The sequence below is a fragment of the Sinocyclocheilus rhinocerous genome, unplaced genomic scaffold (assembly GCF_001515625.1).
Source record: "Sinocyclocheilus rhinocerous isolate Xijiao unplaced genomic scaffold, SAMN03320098_v1.1 scaffold3815, whole genome shotgun sequence".
In the NCBI taxonomy this organism is placed as follows: Eukaryota; Metazoa; Chordata; class Actinopteri; order Cypriniformes; family Cyprinidae; genus Sinocyclocheilus; species Sinocyclocheilus rhinocerous.
In genome coordinates this window covers 165,780-185,779 of record NW_015624828.1, presented here as the reverse complement: position 1 = coordinate 185,779, position 20,000 = coordinate 165,780, and the positions used below count along the sequence as shown (strand labels likewise).

The 20,000-nt window shown below is 37.2% G+C and overlaps 1 protein-coding gene across 1 annotated transcript; it reads left to right on the top strand.

Moving 5' to 3' along the window:
- Window positions 1-3,660: 3,660 nt before the first annotated feature.
- On the top strand, window positions 3,661-19,071 carry LOC107745925 (LIM and SH3 domain protein 1-like). The gene is made up of 7 exons (XM_016559966.1): window positions 3,661-3,956; window positions 6,973-7,067; window positions 14,686-14,770; window positions 15,583-15,690; window positions 17,259-17,349; window positions 17,440-17,528; window positions 17,608-19,071. The coding sequence occupies exons 1-7, from the start codon at window positions 3,888-3,890 to the stop codon at window positions 17,779-17,781; spliced, it is 711 nt and encodes a 236-aa protein (XP_016415452.1). The 5' UTR covers window positions 3,661-3,887; the 3' UTR covers window positions 17,782-19,071.
- The last annotated feature ends 929 nt before the right edge of the window (window positions 19,072-20,000 follow it).

Genomic DNA, 20,000 nt, shown 5'->3' with positions numbered 1-20,000 from the left:
AGCGCTGTGTTTTACTCCACTCTGCAAATGAGGTGTTTCCTGCTTGGCCTGCAATGATCTAATGATGCGATGGGTCTTCATGGCCACCTCTGCTACAGTGAGGAAATCAATAGTAAAATGGTTGAGTGAAAAATACAAAAAATATACAACTGTGAATGATTTTTTATCAGTGCAGCTTGAAGAAATACCTTGGGGTATTTGTGTAGCAATCCATTGTTCAGAATATCAGACCTGCAGGCTCAGGATCATCTATTGATAGTTAAAGATGTCATGCTTTTAATACGCTTCTTTATTGGGATGAGCTACTGTGAACATGACCACATGAGTAGCACATCTTGTCAAGGACCAAAAAATAATATCAGGATATACTGCACATTTTGCTAGAAAATATAAATTGGGACAATATCTATTGGGAAGCGCAAATTGCATATAATTACGATAATTTCTGAAGTCACAATTTAGCAAAAGTAAAATTGAACAAATTTGAGAAAATGGCAATTATTCATTTATGAAGTGGCGCATTTGCACCATATGGTCTGAAAATTGAATTGTGAAGCTTTACATGGACCATGTAGGCCTGTCAATCATGCGTTTCCAATGTAGTTACATATCGAGTTTAGCAGACCATAAAGGGGGAAATTTGGATGGTGCTAGAATGAGTTAATCACACTAAGCATGAGGAAACCAACTTCCATTAAAACATTGTTCTGTGATTACATTTCACAAGAACGATACCGTAAAGGCTGGAATACATTGATTACAAGACTTTTACCCTGATTTTCAGTCCGGATTCCCGAGGAGTCTACAGATTGATGGTTAACGGATTTCACAGAAAATCTCAGTGCATGTTGATGGCACAGACTCCGACTTTTAAGTTATGAATATATAAAACATGATATCAAACATGTATATGGGAAGCCAATATATAGGCTGCTTGAGCCAACCGATTTAGGCCTATCTAAACCAATATAGTTGACAAAACCAATATATGTCTGGTTATACCAATGTATTATCAACCAAAACATTTGTCATTAAACCATAGCCTACATATGCATTATTTCCAGAACGGCTTCCCACAAATATTTTTGGAACTTTTTTTTTTTTTGGAACATACTGTTTTCATTTGTCACGTGCGTGTCTCTTAGCAACCAGGCGCGTGTTTCTGCGTGAGTTTGTTGTGTTCAGAACAACTTGAAAGTCTAGTAGTGTGTGGTCCTCAGTTGTTTATGATGCACTTGCAGTTTTTCTAACCATTTACAAAGTCGACAAGTGTGTAATGCAAAGTGTTTTCTAATATTTTCTAATCTATTTTGAAGTCGATTTTAAGTCGTGCACTGTATTCCAGCCTTTAAGTTTACAAACAAAAACCTCTAGATAGATAGATTATTACTGAGCTGTAGTCTGCATTGTCCTCAAAAACGAAAATAGCCAAATGACAGCAATATTCAGATTACTGTGGTATGGCCACACCAATAGCTCATGCTAAAAAAAAAAGTGATTTAAAGAGAGATTAGTGACCATGTTACAAAATGTCGTCTATTTGTTATAATATTCACACCTTCCACTAGATGCATGATAATTAGCCTGAGATAATTGATCTGTTTCACCTATGGTTTCACCTTTGTTTGGGGCGACATCTAGTGGCTACGTACACAACTACACGCATTCCGCTTCAAATACAGTAGAGACTTTGACTTCATGAGACTTTCATCAGATTAGGTTGTACGTCGGTCTTGATAGCTGTATGTAACTCAGTGAGTTAGTGTGTACCTGTTTTCTTTTTGCAAAGCAGTTGATCCCGGGTTCGATCCTGTGCAACCATTTCATTATAATTCTACTATTGTGCTTGTTGGCCAAAACACCTAAAAAGTTGTGAAACTCAAACCAACTATTATGTAAAATCTAAAAAGAGAGAAAAGCTTCATGTAGCCATGAATGATTTCCAGATCTGTTTTTGTGGTAACCAGGTCCTGTCTGTGTTATTTCTAGGTGATATTCATGGCAGGTTTCATATGTCTGGCCTATGTTATCCCCAAACTCTGTTTGAAAACCCACTACTAGAGGGTTCTGTTCATTTTTAAGTGATCTGAAAAAAAAAACGGGCATTTGGATTTGAACCAGGGACCTCTTGATCTGCAGTCAAATGCTCTACCACTGAGCTATACCCCTATCTATAATAAGTTGACACAGGTGATGTTTTCACAGGTTGGTCACTGCGTGCTCAAGCACATTGTGTATATAATGGGTGTGTATACAAGTGTGAGCTCTGAGCCTATAGCTGTGTGCTGTCCTGCTGCAATACCCATAAATAATCAGGGTTTTGTTTTGTTTGTTTGTTTTTTTAAATGTGGTTGAGGCCACAAAGTAATCTGAAATCTGATATACAGTACAAGGATATTATGCAATAGCATTGCCATATGTAGAGTCTATTTATGACTGTAATTTTTTTTTAAGGTAGGGGGACCAGGGCTAGTTGTCATACATTATCCTCCAGGTCAGGATATATCAGCATTGGTCACAAAATCTTGGCAAAATTAAATAAATAATAAAATAATAAACAAATTCCCAAAAACTAAATCCCACCAGTATTGCCCAAGACAAATGTAAATGTAAGGCCTGATTTTTTACTGTGTAATTAATAACCTGTATAAATTTAGAACAATTAAATCTCATGGCAATATGTCCCTATAAAATTTTGTGACATTTATGAAACATACCCATGTCCTGAAATAAATATCTGTACACAGTTAATATCTACCTTCATTGCACAGTTGACATGTTTATCAGTGAATGTATATATCAGTGTGGTGTTATTGCGTTCACTTGTTTAGCCAAAAGCTATAACAAAAATATAGTGCAATTGAAATTTTAGTTTGGAGACAACACAAGTTTGTCTAATAGACAATAACCTTATAGTTACTGAGATATAGCCATTGTGACAACTTCCCTGTGTGACAGCTAGCCCCAGCCTCCCCTACAACAGGAATATGCGAATGAAAATATATGTTATAGTGAAGCTAATTAGCTTTACAGACATCTGAGCAATACGTTTACTATACATTGAGCTATACAATTTATTAAACCTTGGGTATGACAACAACAAAACAGACAATCAATGTAAATCGGATGAGATGAAACGCTCATATAGGCCTACTTGCACAGAAATGTATGTAGTTGCACATTTAGCCACCTGGTGTCGCTCGAACAAAGGGCGACAGAAGCTGAAAACGTGATGCTAAAGTATTTTTGGCGCATCCGATTCGAAACTGAAACAATGGTGTGTTTCACTGCTTTGGATAGAATGTGAACGGCTTGTGTGAAAACCGATTTACATGAACAAACAGCAGCAAAGACGCCACGATGATAAAAGTGCTTAGCCGTTTTAGTATTACTCAAAGTTTGAATATGCTGAATGCACATCATTTTAAAACTCTTCGTTATCAGTGTTTATTCTAAAAGGTGATAGTTTGAATGAATAGGCAGTGTGAGGGCAGGTACACTCCCAATATGTCTATCTGTAACATCCGGTTGATGATTTTGGGTTTAAAGCAGGTCAAACTGAAGATAAACGCAATTTAAGATAAGCTATAGTCATGTATCTCATGCGCAAGACGTTTCTTTCATTTCAAATGATAAAGAATTCGGGAAATATTCGAGAGTGAAAGTCTTCCGCTGAATGCCCTTGCTTATCTCAGCACGGGAGCGCGCAGCAGGACACAGCGGCAGTGCCGTGAGCGCGCCTTCCGTGTCTGATTCGTTCGCTGACAGCCAGCGGTGCGAGCTGGACTCATTAACGGCTAGTGATCCTCACCTCGAGCGTTATCAACCCAATAGTGCTCCGCGTATCGTTTCCTCATCTCATTCCGTCGCCGTACAATTCCTCCGAAATGAATCCACTGTGTAGCAGATGTAACCGAGTGGTGTATCCCACGGAAAAAGTGAATTGCCTTGACAAGGTAAGGAAGGCTAAGCGAAACCTAGCATACGCTAGCACAGCTTACACCTCTGGCTGTGAGAACGGGGTATATATGGCTCTGGCTGTGTATAATACAGATTTTTAAAAATGTGGCTTAAAAGAGACCATTTCCGATGTGGTGACTAACGTTATTGGGAATGCGGGCAGAGCGGAAACGTGTCAAGCGAACGGACTAGTAATGAAAAGCCTTGATTGTGCTAACTTCACAGCACGCTACAAGTTGTTTATCGTTTGTTCAGTTGTCTCAGTGTGAATATCGTGTGATATCGACAGAAATGTGCGGCGGGGTCGTTATTTTTCAAACCAACGGCTGCAGCTTGTTCGTGGCCTCGGTCGCGAGGAGGAGGTTTGTTTATGACGTGTCAGTCTGTCTGTCCTGTGGGCGACATGGACGGACCCGAAAAACCCAAAACGTCCAAGTCGTGTCAAAAGCTAGCGTTTCTTGGCGTGAATGTTGCACCCTTATAGTAACCAGTTGGGCTATACACGCTCTATCTCGTTTTTTGTTATCCAGACAGGTTTGCAGATGTGCAACTTCGCGGGTGTATAACGTTGAGGCCTGTAAAAAAAAAACATGCGATTTAAGGGAAAATGTTACATGCATTCATGAAATTTCACGGCAATTCTAGTCGGGCCTTGCATTTACACGATGTGCACATCTATACAACATGTTTACCAACTGGTCAGAGGAAGTGTTGCTGCTCGACACGCTTGTGAAATGTTTTATATGCAGACCCCACCCCCTCTTAACCCATATCCTTATCGCTCTCGTTTTGAGTTTGGTAAAATCTTGAGTTTTTGAATTGCTTTAGATGCTCCAGAGGGTGGGGTCGCCTTCTTTTATTTCCATGCAGCGCAAGTATTTGCGAGGGAGAGAAACTGGGGCGCGTGTAATGGACGTTAAAAGCACATTAATCGATTGGCCTTGAACGAGGCAGCTTGAGGAATGACTACAGACCTATAGTGCGTGAATGAGACGTGCAGTTTATGTAAAATAAACGTGGGGGGCGTTTGGTGGCACACACCTCCCACAAATGTTGTCAAAACCAGCACTGACCCCACACACGTACACAAGTTGGTTCCCATTCATTGCCTGGAGGAAAGGCCTCGCATAAGTTGCTTCTTACTGTTGTTTTGTTGAGGCATGCCTACGCTTCCCTCAGCTTGAAGAGAGGCCAACCATCGCTTGTCATTCTGCTTCAGTGCTTGAGCTCATCAGCTGTCACTCTGGAGAACATCTCAGAAGAACCGCACCCAAGAGAGGTGGTCTAGGGGTAGTACTTATGTGGCAAAATGAATATATACTCTTTCTCATGTTGTTCAAAAATCATAGGAATTTTTTATTTATTTATCTATTTATTTTTTGGTGTGGCACACAGAAAGAGAAGTTTAGTCAAATGTCCAGACAGCCCTTTTCCAGACAATAGCAGTGGATAGTGACTGTCAAGCTTCAAAAAGAAAAACACTGTAAAATAATAACTTAAATCCGTAAGTTTTTTTTTGTTCTTAGAAACTAATACTTTTTTTTCAGCTAGGAGGCGTTAAATTTATCAAAAATGGCATATTGAATGATTTCTGAAGGATCATGTAACGCTGAATACTGAAGTGATGATGCTGAAAATTCAGCTTTACCATCACAGGAATAAATTACATTTTAAAATATATTAAACTAGAAAACAGTTATTTTAAATGGTAATAACATTTCACAGTATTATTGATTTACCATATTTTTGAATAAATAAATAAATGCAGCCTCAGTGAGCATAAGATAGATAAGATCATTGCATACTGCTTTATATTTATCCATCAGTAAAATACAGTGTGCTATACTATTGTAAGCTATTTTTAATGTGTAGTCTATAGATAGAATATGCCATTAATTATTCCATTGAAATACACAAGGAATCTTTTATACCTCTCTACAGATCCTCCCCTGTGTGTTTCTTCTGTTCTGTTTTCTTATATTTTCCCTATTTCTTCTTTTCTAACCCTTTAGCAACAGACTAAATACCTAAAAAGCATTTTGAAGTAAGTGTGTGTGTATGTGTGTTTTTTTTTTTTGTTATATTTTTGGCTATGAACGGAATCTCTGCTCAAGTGTTTGCTAGCAGCTTCTTCTCCCTGGTAGTGCAGAATAGATGCATGATTTTGTTGCTCACAAGCACATGTGATCAACTACTACATTCCAGCTGACTGGTAAGAAAGTGTTGGATATAGAAAGACAAAAATACCATCTAAATTATAGGCATTGCAGTTAGCATGCGTGACTGGCTGCATAGATGGAATGTAGGGTAGCGGGTCAGGTCAGTCCCCCCAGTCCATTTTCTGTGTGTGTGTGGTCTCTTATCACTGAAACACTCCCATGGTTAACATTAACTAAGGAAGCTGGTAATCAAAGTCTGCCATAAATTACAGCTACATACTTTAGTGTATAGCTATTGAAGGCCAGTATCTCAGTTGCATCAGGGTGTTTCCCATCATTTGTTGTTTGGTTGTGGATCATTCTTTCTGTTTTTTCCTTATGTTGCAAGAAGCTGGGAAAATGGTGATGTAACTCAGTTAGTAACCACTTGACAACCAGTGTGACCAGATGGGTGTACTATATAAAATGTCTATGCCAGAAGGTCTTTAAAATTGATGCATTCAAACAGAATAAAAACAAAACATGTTTTTACTTTAAATGGACATGACCTCAAGTTGGGTTTCTTTTGTGTCACACGTGGTGCTGGTTCCTCTATTGCTTTCAAAGAACAAGCACTCCATTGTTTTTTGCATTTAATCCTCAGAGTGAACTGCATAGACTGTGTAACAACCATAGTGACTGAATTAGCAACACTAAGGGATCTGAAGGACTTCATGTAATTTGCACTTTTTATCAGGCTTTATCTTTCCCAACTCAGTTGCAGAAAATTTCCCTATTTCTTTTGCATACACCTCCCAATACAAGCACATTTTAAAGCTTTAATCCTTCATTCCTCTGTGTCTCTCTCTTTCAGTACTGGCATAAAGGATGCTTTAGCTGTGAAGTCTGTAAGATGACTCTAAACATGAAGAACTACAAAGGCTTTGAGAAGAGACCATACTGTAATGCGTAAGTATCTCTGCTCTCTGTGAGTTTTGTGCGTATCGTATGTCTGCTTTCATTGTCAGCTTTTTTTTTTGCTACATATTCCTAAAGTTACCATGAAATAAATTAATTTTATTATGGTTCAGTGTTACTGATCTGTTTAATTTGAAAATATGTCATAATACAGAAATAAATTCAGTCACATCCTCGCATGCTGTCTGGTAGGTACTGTATTTGGTATGAAACTTACTTCATGACCGGTAAAATGTAAATTTTATTTAGTATTAATATGGGTAGTATGAATAAAATATGGACGTGCTACATCCACCATGTTGTTAGTGTCACATGACCTTCCAGAGTCAGTTGCGTTGCTTCACTGCAATTCACAACTCCTCAAAGTAGTAGGTCTTCCGAGTACTTTTTACCTACTGTTTTATTTCGAATATTATGAATTCAGACATGCTGCTCTTTTCAGTTTTCACCTATTATATAGTATGGAAGTAGGCATATTTGGATGAAGCAAACCGTCAATTGCCATTTGCAACCCTATTTTAGTAAACTAAGATATTTAACAAGAACAAATATATACACGGATGTTGGTATATTGAGAATTATGAAATGAAAAGTGGGTGTTAAATATTAAAGTGGAACCAGATGTTTCTAAAACAATGTCTGTTTGACAACTAGCTGACAGTTTCCAGTAGCTTGCTTGGCTTAAATGAATATAGCGGAAAAAGAGTGCCTCAAAAGAAGAGGAAGTTAGTATATTTTGAAGACACAAAATCAGACACGTTTGTCTTTTGAATGACGTGCACTGATGCAACTTTCAAAATAAGACAAGACACATGCATTAAGAAAGTAAATCGAGCCAATTTTAATATACCCCTGGTTTCACAGACGAGGGTTAAGCCTAGTCCCAGACTAAAATGCATGTCTGGGCTGTTTTAGCTGAAAGAAACTTGCACTGGTAGAAAACGAAGCGTTTGAGAGAGGCGGGGCATAGAGGACCTACAATAATGTACAGTATTTGAAAAATAATGTGTTTTTTGAACATTAAAGCATGTCAACATATTCTGTTACGCCAAATACACAAAATAATCATCTTTAAAAAAGCATCATATGACCCCTTTAAAATATGTCAGTGCCATTGTTTTGTCTCAAGATGCACACAAGCAATGTTATTTTCTAAGGCACATTTATAAAAGATTCTTAAATGTCCTAATTGAACTATGGCCTAATCCTGGCTTAACCTAAGCCCTGTCTGTGAAACCAGGCCATAACTTTTTTTTAATTGTTTCTGATTGTCAATTGTCTCAGTAAGTGTTAGTTGATCGTGGAAAGGTCACGTCCGCGGACACAGTAGCTGACTTGTGCATTCATTCAGTGGAAGGGTATTGGAGGGAAATTCCTATTTTCACAACAATGAACCATACACGCATACAGAAATGAGTTCACTTCTCTGGAATGAACTTCTGATCACTAAAAGTCTTGAGTCAGATACCTCACTTATAGCATTCCTGTTTTTAGAAGGTTACCATTCATGCTTCAAGTTGCAGTGGTAATGCAGACCACCAGGCCTAGCATGCTACTTTGACATGGCTAGAGTACATTTATAAAGTCATGATGACCAGCTGGCATACAAAATATGCAAATTAATCCCTTCTGTGAGTACTGATGTATCTCAAGGTCCTTATTTCTCATTCTCACACACTTCTGTAATACACCAGGGGATTTTAGTCTTTATTTAGCAAATGATTTATTTCTGTCACTCTGTCTAGATCTACTTTCCAGTGGTGGAAAGAGTACTGAAAATTTGTACTTAAGTACAAGTACTGTTACATTGCTGAAATAATACTCAATTACAAGTAAAAGTACTGGTGTCAAAACAGTACTTAAGTAAAAGTACAAAGTACTCCTCTCAAAAACTACTCAGAGTACTAGTTACTTTTTAGCCGGCGATATTTAATGAATTACCAAAAAATATTCATTCATATCAAAGATATATGTGGATAATAGCTACTTTGAACAAAACCCACTTTTATCTTATTGACAAAGTACGTGAATTAGTGGTCATGATACAGAAATGTACCCGTGAACCAGAAGAACTGACTTCAGTGTTGGGATGTATTTCCAAGTGAAACGGAATATTGAATAAAGGGCGGGGTTTTGTTGTGGTGCACCTCCACTCCACCTCTTTCTCATAGCAGATTCACGGTTGGATAGGAGTGGTTAAAGGGGTCATAGGATGCCCATTTTCCACAAGTTGATATGATTCTTTAGGGTCTTAATGAAAAGTCTATAACAGAAACAGCAGTCCTTACGTCATGACTTAACAAGAGGATTCTCCCCAAGCCGTCAAACTGACGTCATCAGAGCGAGAATGCCATTCCAGAGCGGAAGCGATGGCAGACAATTTTTTTTCCAATGTATTGACTTGCATCATGGTTCAATTGTTCACCACAAGATTAGTAATGTGCACTAAAAAAGTAAGTAGGGTCACTTTTTATTTCATGCCGACTAATCATTTTAATACCATTGGCAAAACTACCACATACTGTATACTGCCATATAGATATTTTAATATTTACAAATTTTTTTTTGTCCGTCCATTTTTTCAAGGCAATCATTATTTCAAGCTTTGAAATTGGTTTAATCCTAGTCTTCTGAAAAGACACATTCGCTTTATATGATGAACAGATTTTAATATAGGCTTTTAGTTACATATAAATATTGATCAATTACCATTACAAAAATCTCAATCTTAAACATTTACACATTCTGTGTATTTGTGTCTTTAAAGGGGTGGTTGGTTGCGATTTCACTTTTTTAACGTTATGTATGTAATGTAGTGTTTGAGCATAATACACTTATTTTCATATAGCTATGAGAAGCGTTAAACATGTGGTTGCCGTACTGTATTAAAGCTTTAATTAGGATAAAACCGTATATTAAAAGCTAACATAAGCAGTGGCATTTACAAATAATAGCATATATAAAAGTATGAGACAACAACAAACAAAAAACATAGACCTACCAGTAAAAGCCGTGCTTGCACAGGTTCTGCACGATCCTCTTCAATAATATCCTCTGCTTCTCAATCGGGCTCAAACTGATAAGCGATATTAATGACACCATTGTTTACAAGACAACCGGAGCACATGCCCCTGGTGTGGGGGGCAGGACGTTTAGACGCACTAGAGGCGGTTTAGCCAATCACAACACACTGGGCGAGCTAACCAATCAGAGCCCATCGCTTATTTCTGAGGTCGGGTCTTCATAAAAGCAGGAAATGATCAGTGCGTTTCTCAGAGAAGGGACAGAGCGGTGTGAAATAAAGGTAAATTATGTGAAAAATAATGTGTTTTTTTTTTTTTTTAATGAAGCATGTTAGACTGCACACCATAAACACAATCGAGCCTAGAAAAAAAACAGTGAACAACCCCTTTAAAATTGGGTAACTTTGTTGCAAAAGCTTACAGCACAAGGAAGCTTGATTTCAAATTAGATTTCAAACTGAATTGAATTTACAAAAAAAACAAGTACACAGTCAGTAATAAAATTATAAAACAAATGACCTCAATTCAGTTTGAAAAATTCAAAATATGACAACACTGAATTTTTATAAGCAGTGGTTTAAGAGCCATATACAGTATGTTAGGCCTATTTATTTACATAAATGGAACATCAGATGGCTTTGACCTGTAATGACTGTACAATGTAGTGATGCAGTTAGGCAGACTAGGATATTTATGTACAAATCAGACAAATATCCCATTCCAAAACATTTCTAGCATAAACTTACATTGTAGGGATGGGCTTAAAAATATATCACGATATTTCTGGTATTTATTGCGATAATGATATCAATGACGATAATTCAGGGAATCCTGTTACTTTAGAGAAAAGTATTATCTTTCGTATTTTTACCCAAAATAGGGTGTTGTGAGCATTAAAGGCACAATATGTAATATTCGCCGCTGGAGGGCGTGTATTCAAAATAAACAAAGAGGCAAAGGCGTAGTTTGATGACGCCGTGACTGAGTGTGGAGTCATGGGAGTTGTCGTCTTCATCCCCACAGCCGATGCAATCTGACGGGACTCGGGCAGAAATCATGTTCATGGATGAGCTAATGATTTGTTAACGTAGTAGAATGAAGCAGGGTGAGGCTAATAACCGTCGAAGCGAAACGAGGCCGCTGAACGAGCACGACACACGGCTCGAAAGCAGCGGAGCTTTTATTATGCCACAGTCGACCGCTTCCGCTCCTTCCGGTCGTGCGTATGTGGGGGAAAAAAAGCAGCGCTGATACATTTAACAATAAGTTCTGTTATTATGCTACTCTGCGATCGTCACCGCCATTAAATTGCTGACAGAATGCAGTGTTTTATCATCTAGATTGTAAAAAGGGTGTAGCACACGCATCGTCGAGTCAAGTGCCAGTGGATTAGAGACCTGCTCTCCCATGAGACCTGACGCAACAGAGTACGGCGCGGGACAAGATGTGCGAGTGCTGGTGCGGGCGGGTAGAGATTGTGTGTGTGGGGGATGCGGGAGAATAAAATGATTCACGGGACTCCCGCAAAATAGAAATATCTAAACATAAAATATCTAAAACAAATAAATTGTTATTCATCTATTGCACAAAAGCAACAAGAGCTAATATAAAATAAAAACGATTAACAGGCGCAAGCGTAGGCAGAGTTTCTATTTAGGCTAGAACACGTGTTTGCTGCGTTGAGCAATGTTGATTTCTGAAACGCAATGGCCAGTCAATGTGGAGTGCAGTACTGAAATGTGCGTGCTCACGAATCCTCTCATAACACACGAATTGTGGACATTATGAAAGATTCATTATGCATATATTCATTGTGTTATAACAGAGCTTTGTGAGATTGCGATGAACTGAGATGTCATCTTTTTAGAGATTATAAAAGCAGCGCTATTTGCTGGCATTCTGCCATGCCAAACCATGTACGCAGCAGCCTATGCTTGCTTTAGTTAAAAATAACAGTGTTTTGTGAATGTCGATGCTTTAATAACAAATATTTATCAGGAGCATTTATGCTGGGATTTCATGTAAATTTCATGGATGCAGCCACAGAAAAAAGTAACGTAACTAGTAATGTAACTAATTACTTTTGAAATAAAGTAATCAGAACAGTAACCTGATTACTTTTAAAAGGAGTAATCAGTAATTTAATTACATTTTCAGAGTAACTTGCCCAACACTGGTTATATGATACAGTATACAGTGCGAGTGCGCAACAGCTCACACCGCGCACAAGTGCATGTCCTTTTGAATGCACAATCAGCTTGTAACACTCCAAAGAGAAAGGAAAACTTGAAATCGCATCATATGACCCCTTTAAATCAAAAACCGAATGATCGAATGATACACGGATTATATAGCTGTCTCTTTGCTAGGGCTGTGAATCTTTTGGTAGACAGCGATTCGATTCACGATTCATAGGTTTTCGATTAGATTCAAGAACGATTTTTGCAAATTCACAACGATTCGATTCAATTCGATTCACAATAAAATTCGATTCGATTCTATTAACGATTCGATTCTGCATTCTTTAAGTGCATTCACAGGAGTCTTTAAATGCTTAGTCAGGGGGCAAATTACACAGCAGCCTTTATGGTTAGAGAACCATAGGTTACAGGGAAAAAAAACACTTTTGTCCATTGTTAGATGCTAGTTTAATGATGCCATGGCATGACTTGGCATATGTAGAAATTTATTTTAAAAAGAGCTTTAAAAGTATTATATAGGCTAACATTTTGTCACACCAGGGGTGTAGCCATCATTTCAGAAGTGACAGACATGTCAAATACAATAATTGTATGTATGTATGTATTATTTATTTTTTATTTTTTTACAAGGAATTATTTTCTTATCTCTTACTTTGAATTTGCTATAAGAAATCAAATACACTGCTGGACAATAATCAATCATTTGTAATCTATAATTTTTTCATAATGGCAATTTTATGATTGTTTTATATACTACAAACAATTATTTCAATTTTCTGCACAGAATAAGGTATTTTCAAAAAATATATATACTTTATAGTTTCTGTAGGCTACTGTAATAAGAACGTGCCCGATGCCTGTTTGCTATAGCAACAAACGCTACTTTCATGCATCTGATTATCAGATAAACCTTGCGCTCTAATTTCAAAGTTGTTGTTAAAGCTGTGGTTATTTTAACAGTTTCCTTCGTACATTCGGTTGAAGGACATTGTTAAAACACTTTTATCATTCAATGGAACTGTGCGTATGCTTTAGACACTTAAATCTTTGCTCCGTCCATGCAATAAATGCGCAGCCTTCGACTGCTCAGGTAATGTCGTCGTCGGTATGACCGAGAGCCATTGAAAAAACTACAGAAAAGTAAAACTACTTCACTTTAGCATTACTTAATGCCTGTGACTGGCTTCAATACTCAAAACTGCAAAATCACATTGTATATCCAAATTGGATCCGTCCTCAAGGACAACCCCGCGTTCGTTTTTTTTTAATATCCAATGTATTCCCATACTGCAGATTTTAACTTTTTTTTCGGCGGGGATGAAAATTAGATAGAATCTCTGTCTCTGTCATTTTCTCCGCTGCACGTGCGTGTAAGCAGCCAAGTGAATGCAGTGAAGCAGCCGAGCGGAAATAAGTTGCATATGTGCGGGTGAGATTTTTTTCATTCATTTTTTTTTTATCGTAGATATGAAAATGTTTACGGTATGATAACCGTGCAGGTTCAAACCGTGATAAACCGCCATACCGGTATATCGTTACAACCCTAGTTAGTGCTGGATCAGTCTATATTTCTTTACATTGGTTTACAGAGCGTGTGTTGTATTATGTGGTGGTTGTCCGTAGCAACACAGTGTCTGTGTATTATACAGAGGTTTAACTAAGCAGACAGGGTGTCCTTTGGTAACCAGGAACAGACAACGTTTGGATGGGCTCAGTTGTTGTGTTGTTAATATGATTCATCTGAATTCTGAATCAGCCCTGTTAAATGCTTATGTGGCACACTATGTTGTTATATGGTTACATGATTAACAAACTGTAGTTAAATTATTAAGACTGTATTTAAAAAATGATTACGACTTTATTACCAAATATATCAGTTAATGTTGTAATAGTAATTTCTATTCTCTGTTCTACAGCTCTGTTATTTCTGGCACTCTAATTGTGTGTTGCGTTGGATGATTGTGGTTGGGTTTGTCACTGTCATGCTAATTTTGTGTTGCGTTGGTCTGTGAAAATAGGACAAATAAGCTGCCTTGTTTACACAAGGCACAAATTACACTCCTGCGTCTTCACTATCCCCATACAAATCAGCGACAAGCAAATTTGGACATTCACCTTCACGGTCACTAATTCATGATCTTTGTCTTTAGCAGCATCATGGTTAAAAATCATCCCAGTAGCCTAAGTCATTGACTTGAAAAATCCATTAATAAAATAACATTAACCTAAATAGTTTATGCATTAAAAGTTTTGCCTAACATTTGGAGACCAGCAAGAATTATAATAATTAAAAATACTTTTTTTGTAATTCAACTTGGAGAAATACTGAGATGATGTTAGCAAAATGCTGATGTTAACTAAAATGTCTCTGTGTGTGTATTTCAGACACTATCCGAAGACGTCATTCACCAGTGTTGCAGACACTCCGGAGAACCTGCGCCTGAAACAGCAAAGCAAGATGCAGAGCCAGGTATAACACGCCAGCAGTCGCATACTCTCTAATCACTCTAATCGATTCCTTATTTCTGTATGTTTCTGTGGCATTAGTCAGTGCACTCCTAAGCATGAAATAATACTAAAAGAATGCATGAATCAAGTCATGATCATCTCCCAGACCTCCACCTGCACCCTCCCCTAAGCGGGCTTTCACACTGAGCACGTTTGCTGTGCTCAGTGTGAAATTATCATTAATGCTATCTCTATTACTGTCAGAAAAAAAGGAACAAGCAAATTTAAGGGAAATACAAGTTTATCAGTAGCTATCAATCAACTAACATTTGTTCCCAAAGTAGCCTCTACTACGCAACAGCTTCATTGAGACTAGTTTGCAACCATTATTTGCAACATTACTCATTTTATTGTATTTTTTTTGTATATATTATTTACCATTAATTTATTGCTAGCTAATTACAAAATCACACAAATCAGGGTTTTAAACTGTGTTTAGACCCAAACAGATTAAATAAAATAAATAGAAAATAAAATAATATTTAGTTTGATCTTCTGAGGTTAAAAATAAAGATTTTTTAAATGTTATGCACCTGCTTTCACTGACCATTCATTGAAATAAAAAAGAAAAATAAATAAGAGTTTGAAGGCCTTTTTACCCTGTGGAATGTGGAAAATGCCAAATGTTGTTTTTATGATTATCCATTAACTAAGCTACATATATGCTGATATAATATAAAGGAGGAAAGTATACTTGTGAACCTGTTACACATGAAATGAACAATTACAATTTCTTGGATATTTGCTACTGATTTCTGTGTGTTTTTGTTGCAGGTGCTCTATAAGGAGGAATTTGAGAAGAACAAAGGAAAGGGCTTCAGCGTTGTGGCCGACACACCGGAGTTGCAGAGAATCAAGAAAACACAAGACCAAATCAGCAACGTAGGTCCAATACCTGTGTATTTCTCTCTTTTCACATATTACTCACTTTTCTGTGCTTCATATTTTCTCTTTTTTTAGCTGTTAAATTAGCTTTTTGTCTTGTGCTTCCCAAACTCTATCTATTACTCTCCAACAAACAGAAACATACACAGTTTATCGATCTTAATCTCCTTTTATTTTTATATGAATGAATTGTTAACAAGAAGTAATAATTATTTGACCTTGATGGAGCATTTAGTCCCACCCTTCCTCTTCTTCTTTCACACCACACCTTTTTGCTGAAGTATCTGTGCTGGTTGCCTGGTAACAGTTGTCACCTAACTTCCTTTTTGCGATGTCATTTCCTGTCAGTATGAAAGCAAGACATCACTTCATTTTCTGGCTAAGGAGACACCTTGTGGATGGTGCAGGAATTGCTATTAATTGTCACCCTGGCTCAGAATAAAGTTTAATTAAATTAAAAGCTCTTGCTGAAACCACCACTTTACAAAATGAAGGACTGTTTTCTGAGTGGTTTAATTATGAGATAGCACTGCATCAGTATGTCTCATGCACTCTATTTTTTTTTGTTCCTCGCCACAATTTCCTACAGTTAATTCAGTCTGAACTGCTTACCCAAAGAGCCCACTGCTGTGGAAGCGATTCTCTCAGTTTGAGGGTGTGTCTGTAAAATGGACAGCAGTGTGGTTGTCTTCATTGTGCTCTATGATTGGTTTTAGTACAGTGTCAATGAAGTTATCATACACTACCATTCAAAGGTTTGGGGTCAGAATTTAAAAACTGGAGTAATGATGACTGCTGAAAATTCAGCTTTGCATCACAGGAATAAATTACATTTTAAAATATATTAAAATAGAAAACTATTATTTTAATTTGGAATATATGTTCACAAATTTGCTGTTTTTACTGTATTATTAATCAAATAAATGCAGCCTTGTTTGAGCATAAGATTGAAAAACATAAATTCTTACAGACTCCAAACTTGCACAATCACCTTTGGAAAAATACCAACTTTATTTGCATAATTGATTCATACAATATCAGTTAAAAATGTTTTAACACATTAGCTACATTTATTTGTGCTTGTATTGGTCCTATAACACAATTAATTTTTTCGGATGGCCTTTTTTTTTTTTCTTGTCCTGCCAACATTTTAACTAGTTTTGCTACATTACAAATTATCATACATTATAAAATTATACATTTTCATGCGTCAGAAAAATGTAATTAAAATATTTCACTTTTTCTTTACAACAAATACTTTGCTAACAATTTTACAGCCGTTATCTTCATGATTCATGCACACATTTTTGTTAGAAATTGATGTCATATGTTGCGTATGTTTATAATTTTCAACCTGTCTAACAGCTCCAAGGCATCTGCTTTTTATAACAAATAATTCTCACAATTTTGACTGCTGTCCAGCTAAATAATCACTCACTTTGGTGACATATTTTGCAGAATTCCCAACGTTAAGTACATCACAGTAAACAAAATGTTAATGTTTGCATGTATATTTATGTATGTCTGTTCTGACACACTGTATATGTGTAAAATGTGTGTTTTAGATTAAGTACCATGAGGAATTTGAGAAGAGCCGAATGGGAGGGGAAGGCCCGCCTCAGCACCCACAGACACCTCAACAAAACACAACTCCAGGTACAACTCTCTGGTTGTCTGTTCTTCTGGATGATCATTAAAATCTCAATTTCACATGGGCCATAAAATAAACACATTTTTCTCTCATAGCATATCAACCCAAGGCAGCATCTCAGAACTATCACTATGAGCCCAAGCCTGTGCATCAGGCCGCTGCCGCCCCTCCTCCCAGCTCTGGGGTAATAAACTCTCTTACACGCACTGTCCTTTACACTCCTTCTTTTCAAGTCCTTACTGTCCTCTTTGTGTGCTTTGCAGAAGCGCTACCGAGCGGTGTATGATTACACCGCAGCTGATGAGGACGAGGTGTCGTTCCTGGATGGCGACGTGATCATGGACGTGCAGCAGATCGATGAGGGGTGGATGTACGGAAGAGTGGAGCGCACCGGCCAGCAGGGGATGCTGCCGGCTAACTATGTAGAGGTCATCTGAACATAAGAGAGAGAAAGTTGGAAGGGTGGAAAAGAAAAAGAGGGGGTTGCGGCGGAGAGATGCAGATGATTAGCCGAGTGCCATCTCACCTTTCAAGATCTCATCTTTTTCCTCTTCTTTTCCTGCACTAACTGTCCTATCAGGGGTCAGCCTCTATGACCCGGTCATGATCCAAAACAAACATAGTTCAGTACGTAATCATACACAGCAACAGCGCATATACGCACTCACATAAATAGTGAATGATTTACGACTTTCGCCCATGTCTTTCTCTCTGTCTTTTGCTTTTGCTGTTTGTCTTATTAGTAAGTGTTTCCTCAGTCCTGGAAAGGTGCTGTCACAAGTGGCACTTAAGTCTTAACAAGACTCACACACACCAACCTTCAAAATACATGACCACACGGACCTTTAAAATATTTAGGGCCTGCTATAGAGCACTTCGCAGACATCTCAACACACTTATCTTATGAGTTGCTATGACAATTTGTGAAAGAATCTGGTCCAAACTTCAGTTGTCAAGTTTTTATATATATATATATATATATATATTCATTTTTTCATATCTTCTTTGCAGCTTGTAATTGTAATGTATTCAGTACAGTTTCACATCTCATTGGATGTGGGTCGGTGGGTAGCAATGCTTAATCATGAGAATTCTGGTCATTCCATACGTCTGACCATTTGCATCATGTGTTGAAACTGAAATCTAGAAAAGGCTCCTCTTTTTCAACTGGACATTCCTAAAACTGTATGAAAAGGACTGAGCCTTTTGATACTTACAGTGCATATTCACTTAAGCTCCTTCACATTCCTCTAGCCCTTTACAGAATTAATTAGAATATATGAGTGTAATTTTGTTCTGCTGCTCTTGCTTTTAAAAATGCGGGGAAATAGTAATGTATTTTGTTCTTCATAAAGGGAAAAAAAGAAATGATATAGTCACTCAGCAAGCGAGGAGCAGAACGGCATTGTAGAATAATGAGAGAAGAGAGGAGCCCAAGCACAATTCTATGGACCATTTTAGCTTTGGATTTTAATCATTCCATTGGTTCTGGAACATTCCATGTGCATTGTATCAAACTGTATCTCAGAGCTATTCTGTAAGACGTTGTTATTGATGTTTTTGTTTGTTTTTTCCTCATATCATTGCTTATTCTCATTGCCGTGCTGGTATTGTACGAGACAGAATTTTAATGTCAATTTATCAATATCAGTGGAATAAAAAAATCTATTTGTATACCAAGGCAGGCGGGTTTGTCAAACGGACAGAATTGTTAGCAACGGTATTAGAATGTTAATTAGAAGAGCCTAGCATGTATTTCTCTCTAACTGGAAACAATGTTGCTGTGCAAAGACTGAGATTCTACTGATCATTGTTCTCTAAAATGCCAAAATATAGATGCAGAGAATGATCAAAGTAAGTGTTTTGCTTTCTCAGGATACTATTTCCACTATTGCTACTTCAAAGATTTTTACTCTTCTGTAAAACATTCTCCAGAATTTCTTTAATATCTATCAGTCCACTGTCACCAATGTTTCTTCAGTTCTTTACAACACCCCCTCAAACACCTTATTCTGCACATTATAACCATTTCGTATGTAAAAAGCTACTGCACTTTTCCCAGCACATGATGTTGTAGTATTTATGTGCAGTTGACATTCAAAGGTTTGTGGTCTGTAAGATTTTTAAATGTTTTTGAAAAAAAGTGTCTTATACTCACTAAGCCTGCATTCATTTAATCAAAAATACAATAAAAAAAACTAATATTGCAAAATACATTTATAATTTAAAATGTTTTTTTTTATATATATATATATATATACAGGTTTCACCTGTAGTTAATATACCTTTCACCTTTACTATAATAACCATGTAACAATTAATATAAAATTGATATATATTGTACAAAATGGTTATATCTTTTAAATGATCTTATTGCATCTTTTTACAAATATTACAAATGCAACTAGAGTTTTGCACCTGTTCAAAGACACTTTCAAACATCGCACACAGAAATAAATCAGGAGTTCCCAGAAGGACGCTTACAGTCCCTCAGCGTGCGTGTGTGTTAAATTCCCCGCGCTGGTGCTAAACTCTGTGTTTTCCTGTAATGCGAGCAGCGTTTGGATGTGAAAGTTGGAAGGCTGAATTCCTGCAGGTCTGTGGCACAGTGTTGATGTTACTGTTTATCCTATAAAACTTTGATATGACACATATA

Excerpts from the sequence above, each read along its gene's own strand:
- LOC107745925 (XM_016559966.1), top strand. The coding sequence starts at position 3,888 with ATGAATCCACTGTGTAGCAGATGTAACCGAGTGGTGTATCCCACGGAA. Across the intron at positions 14,771-15,582 it reads AAAGCAAGATGCAGAGCCAG|GTGCTCTATAAGGAGGAATT; the intron begins GTATAACACGCC and ends TTTTTGTTGCAG. Across the intron at positions 17,529-17,607 it reads CCCCTCCTCCCAGCTCTGGG|AAGCGCTACCGAGCGGTGTA; the intron begins GTAATAAACTCT and ends TGTGCTTTGCAG.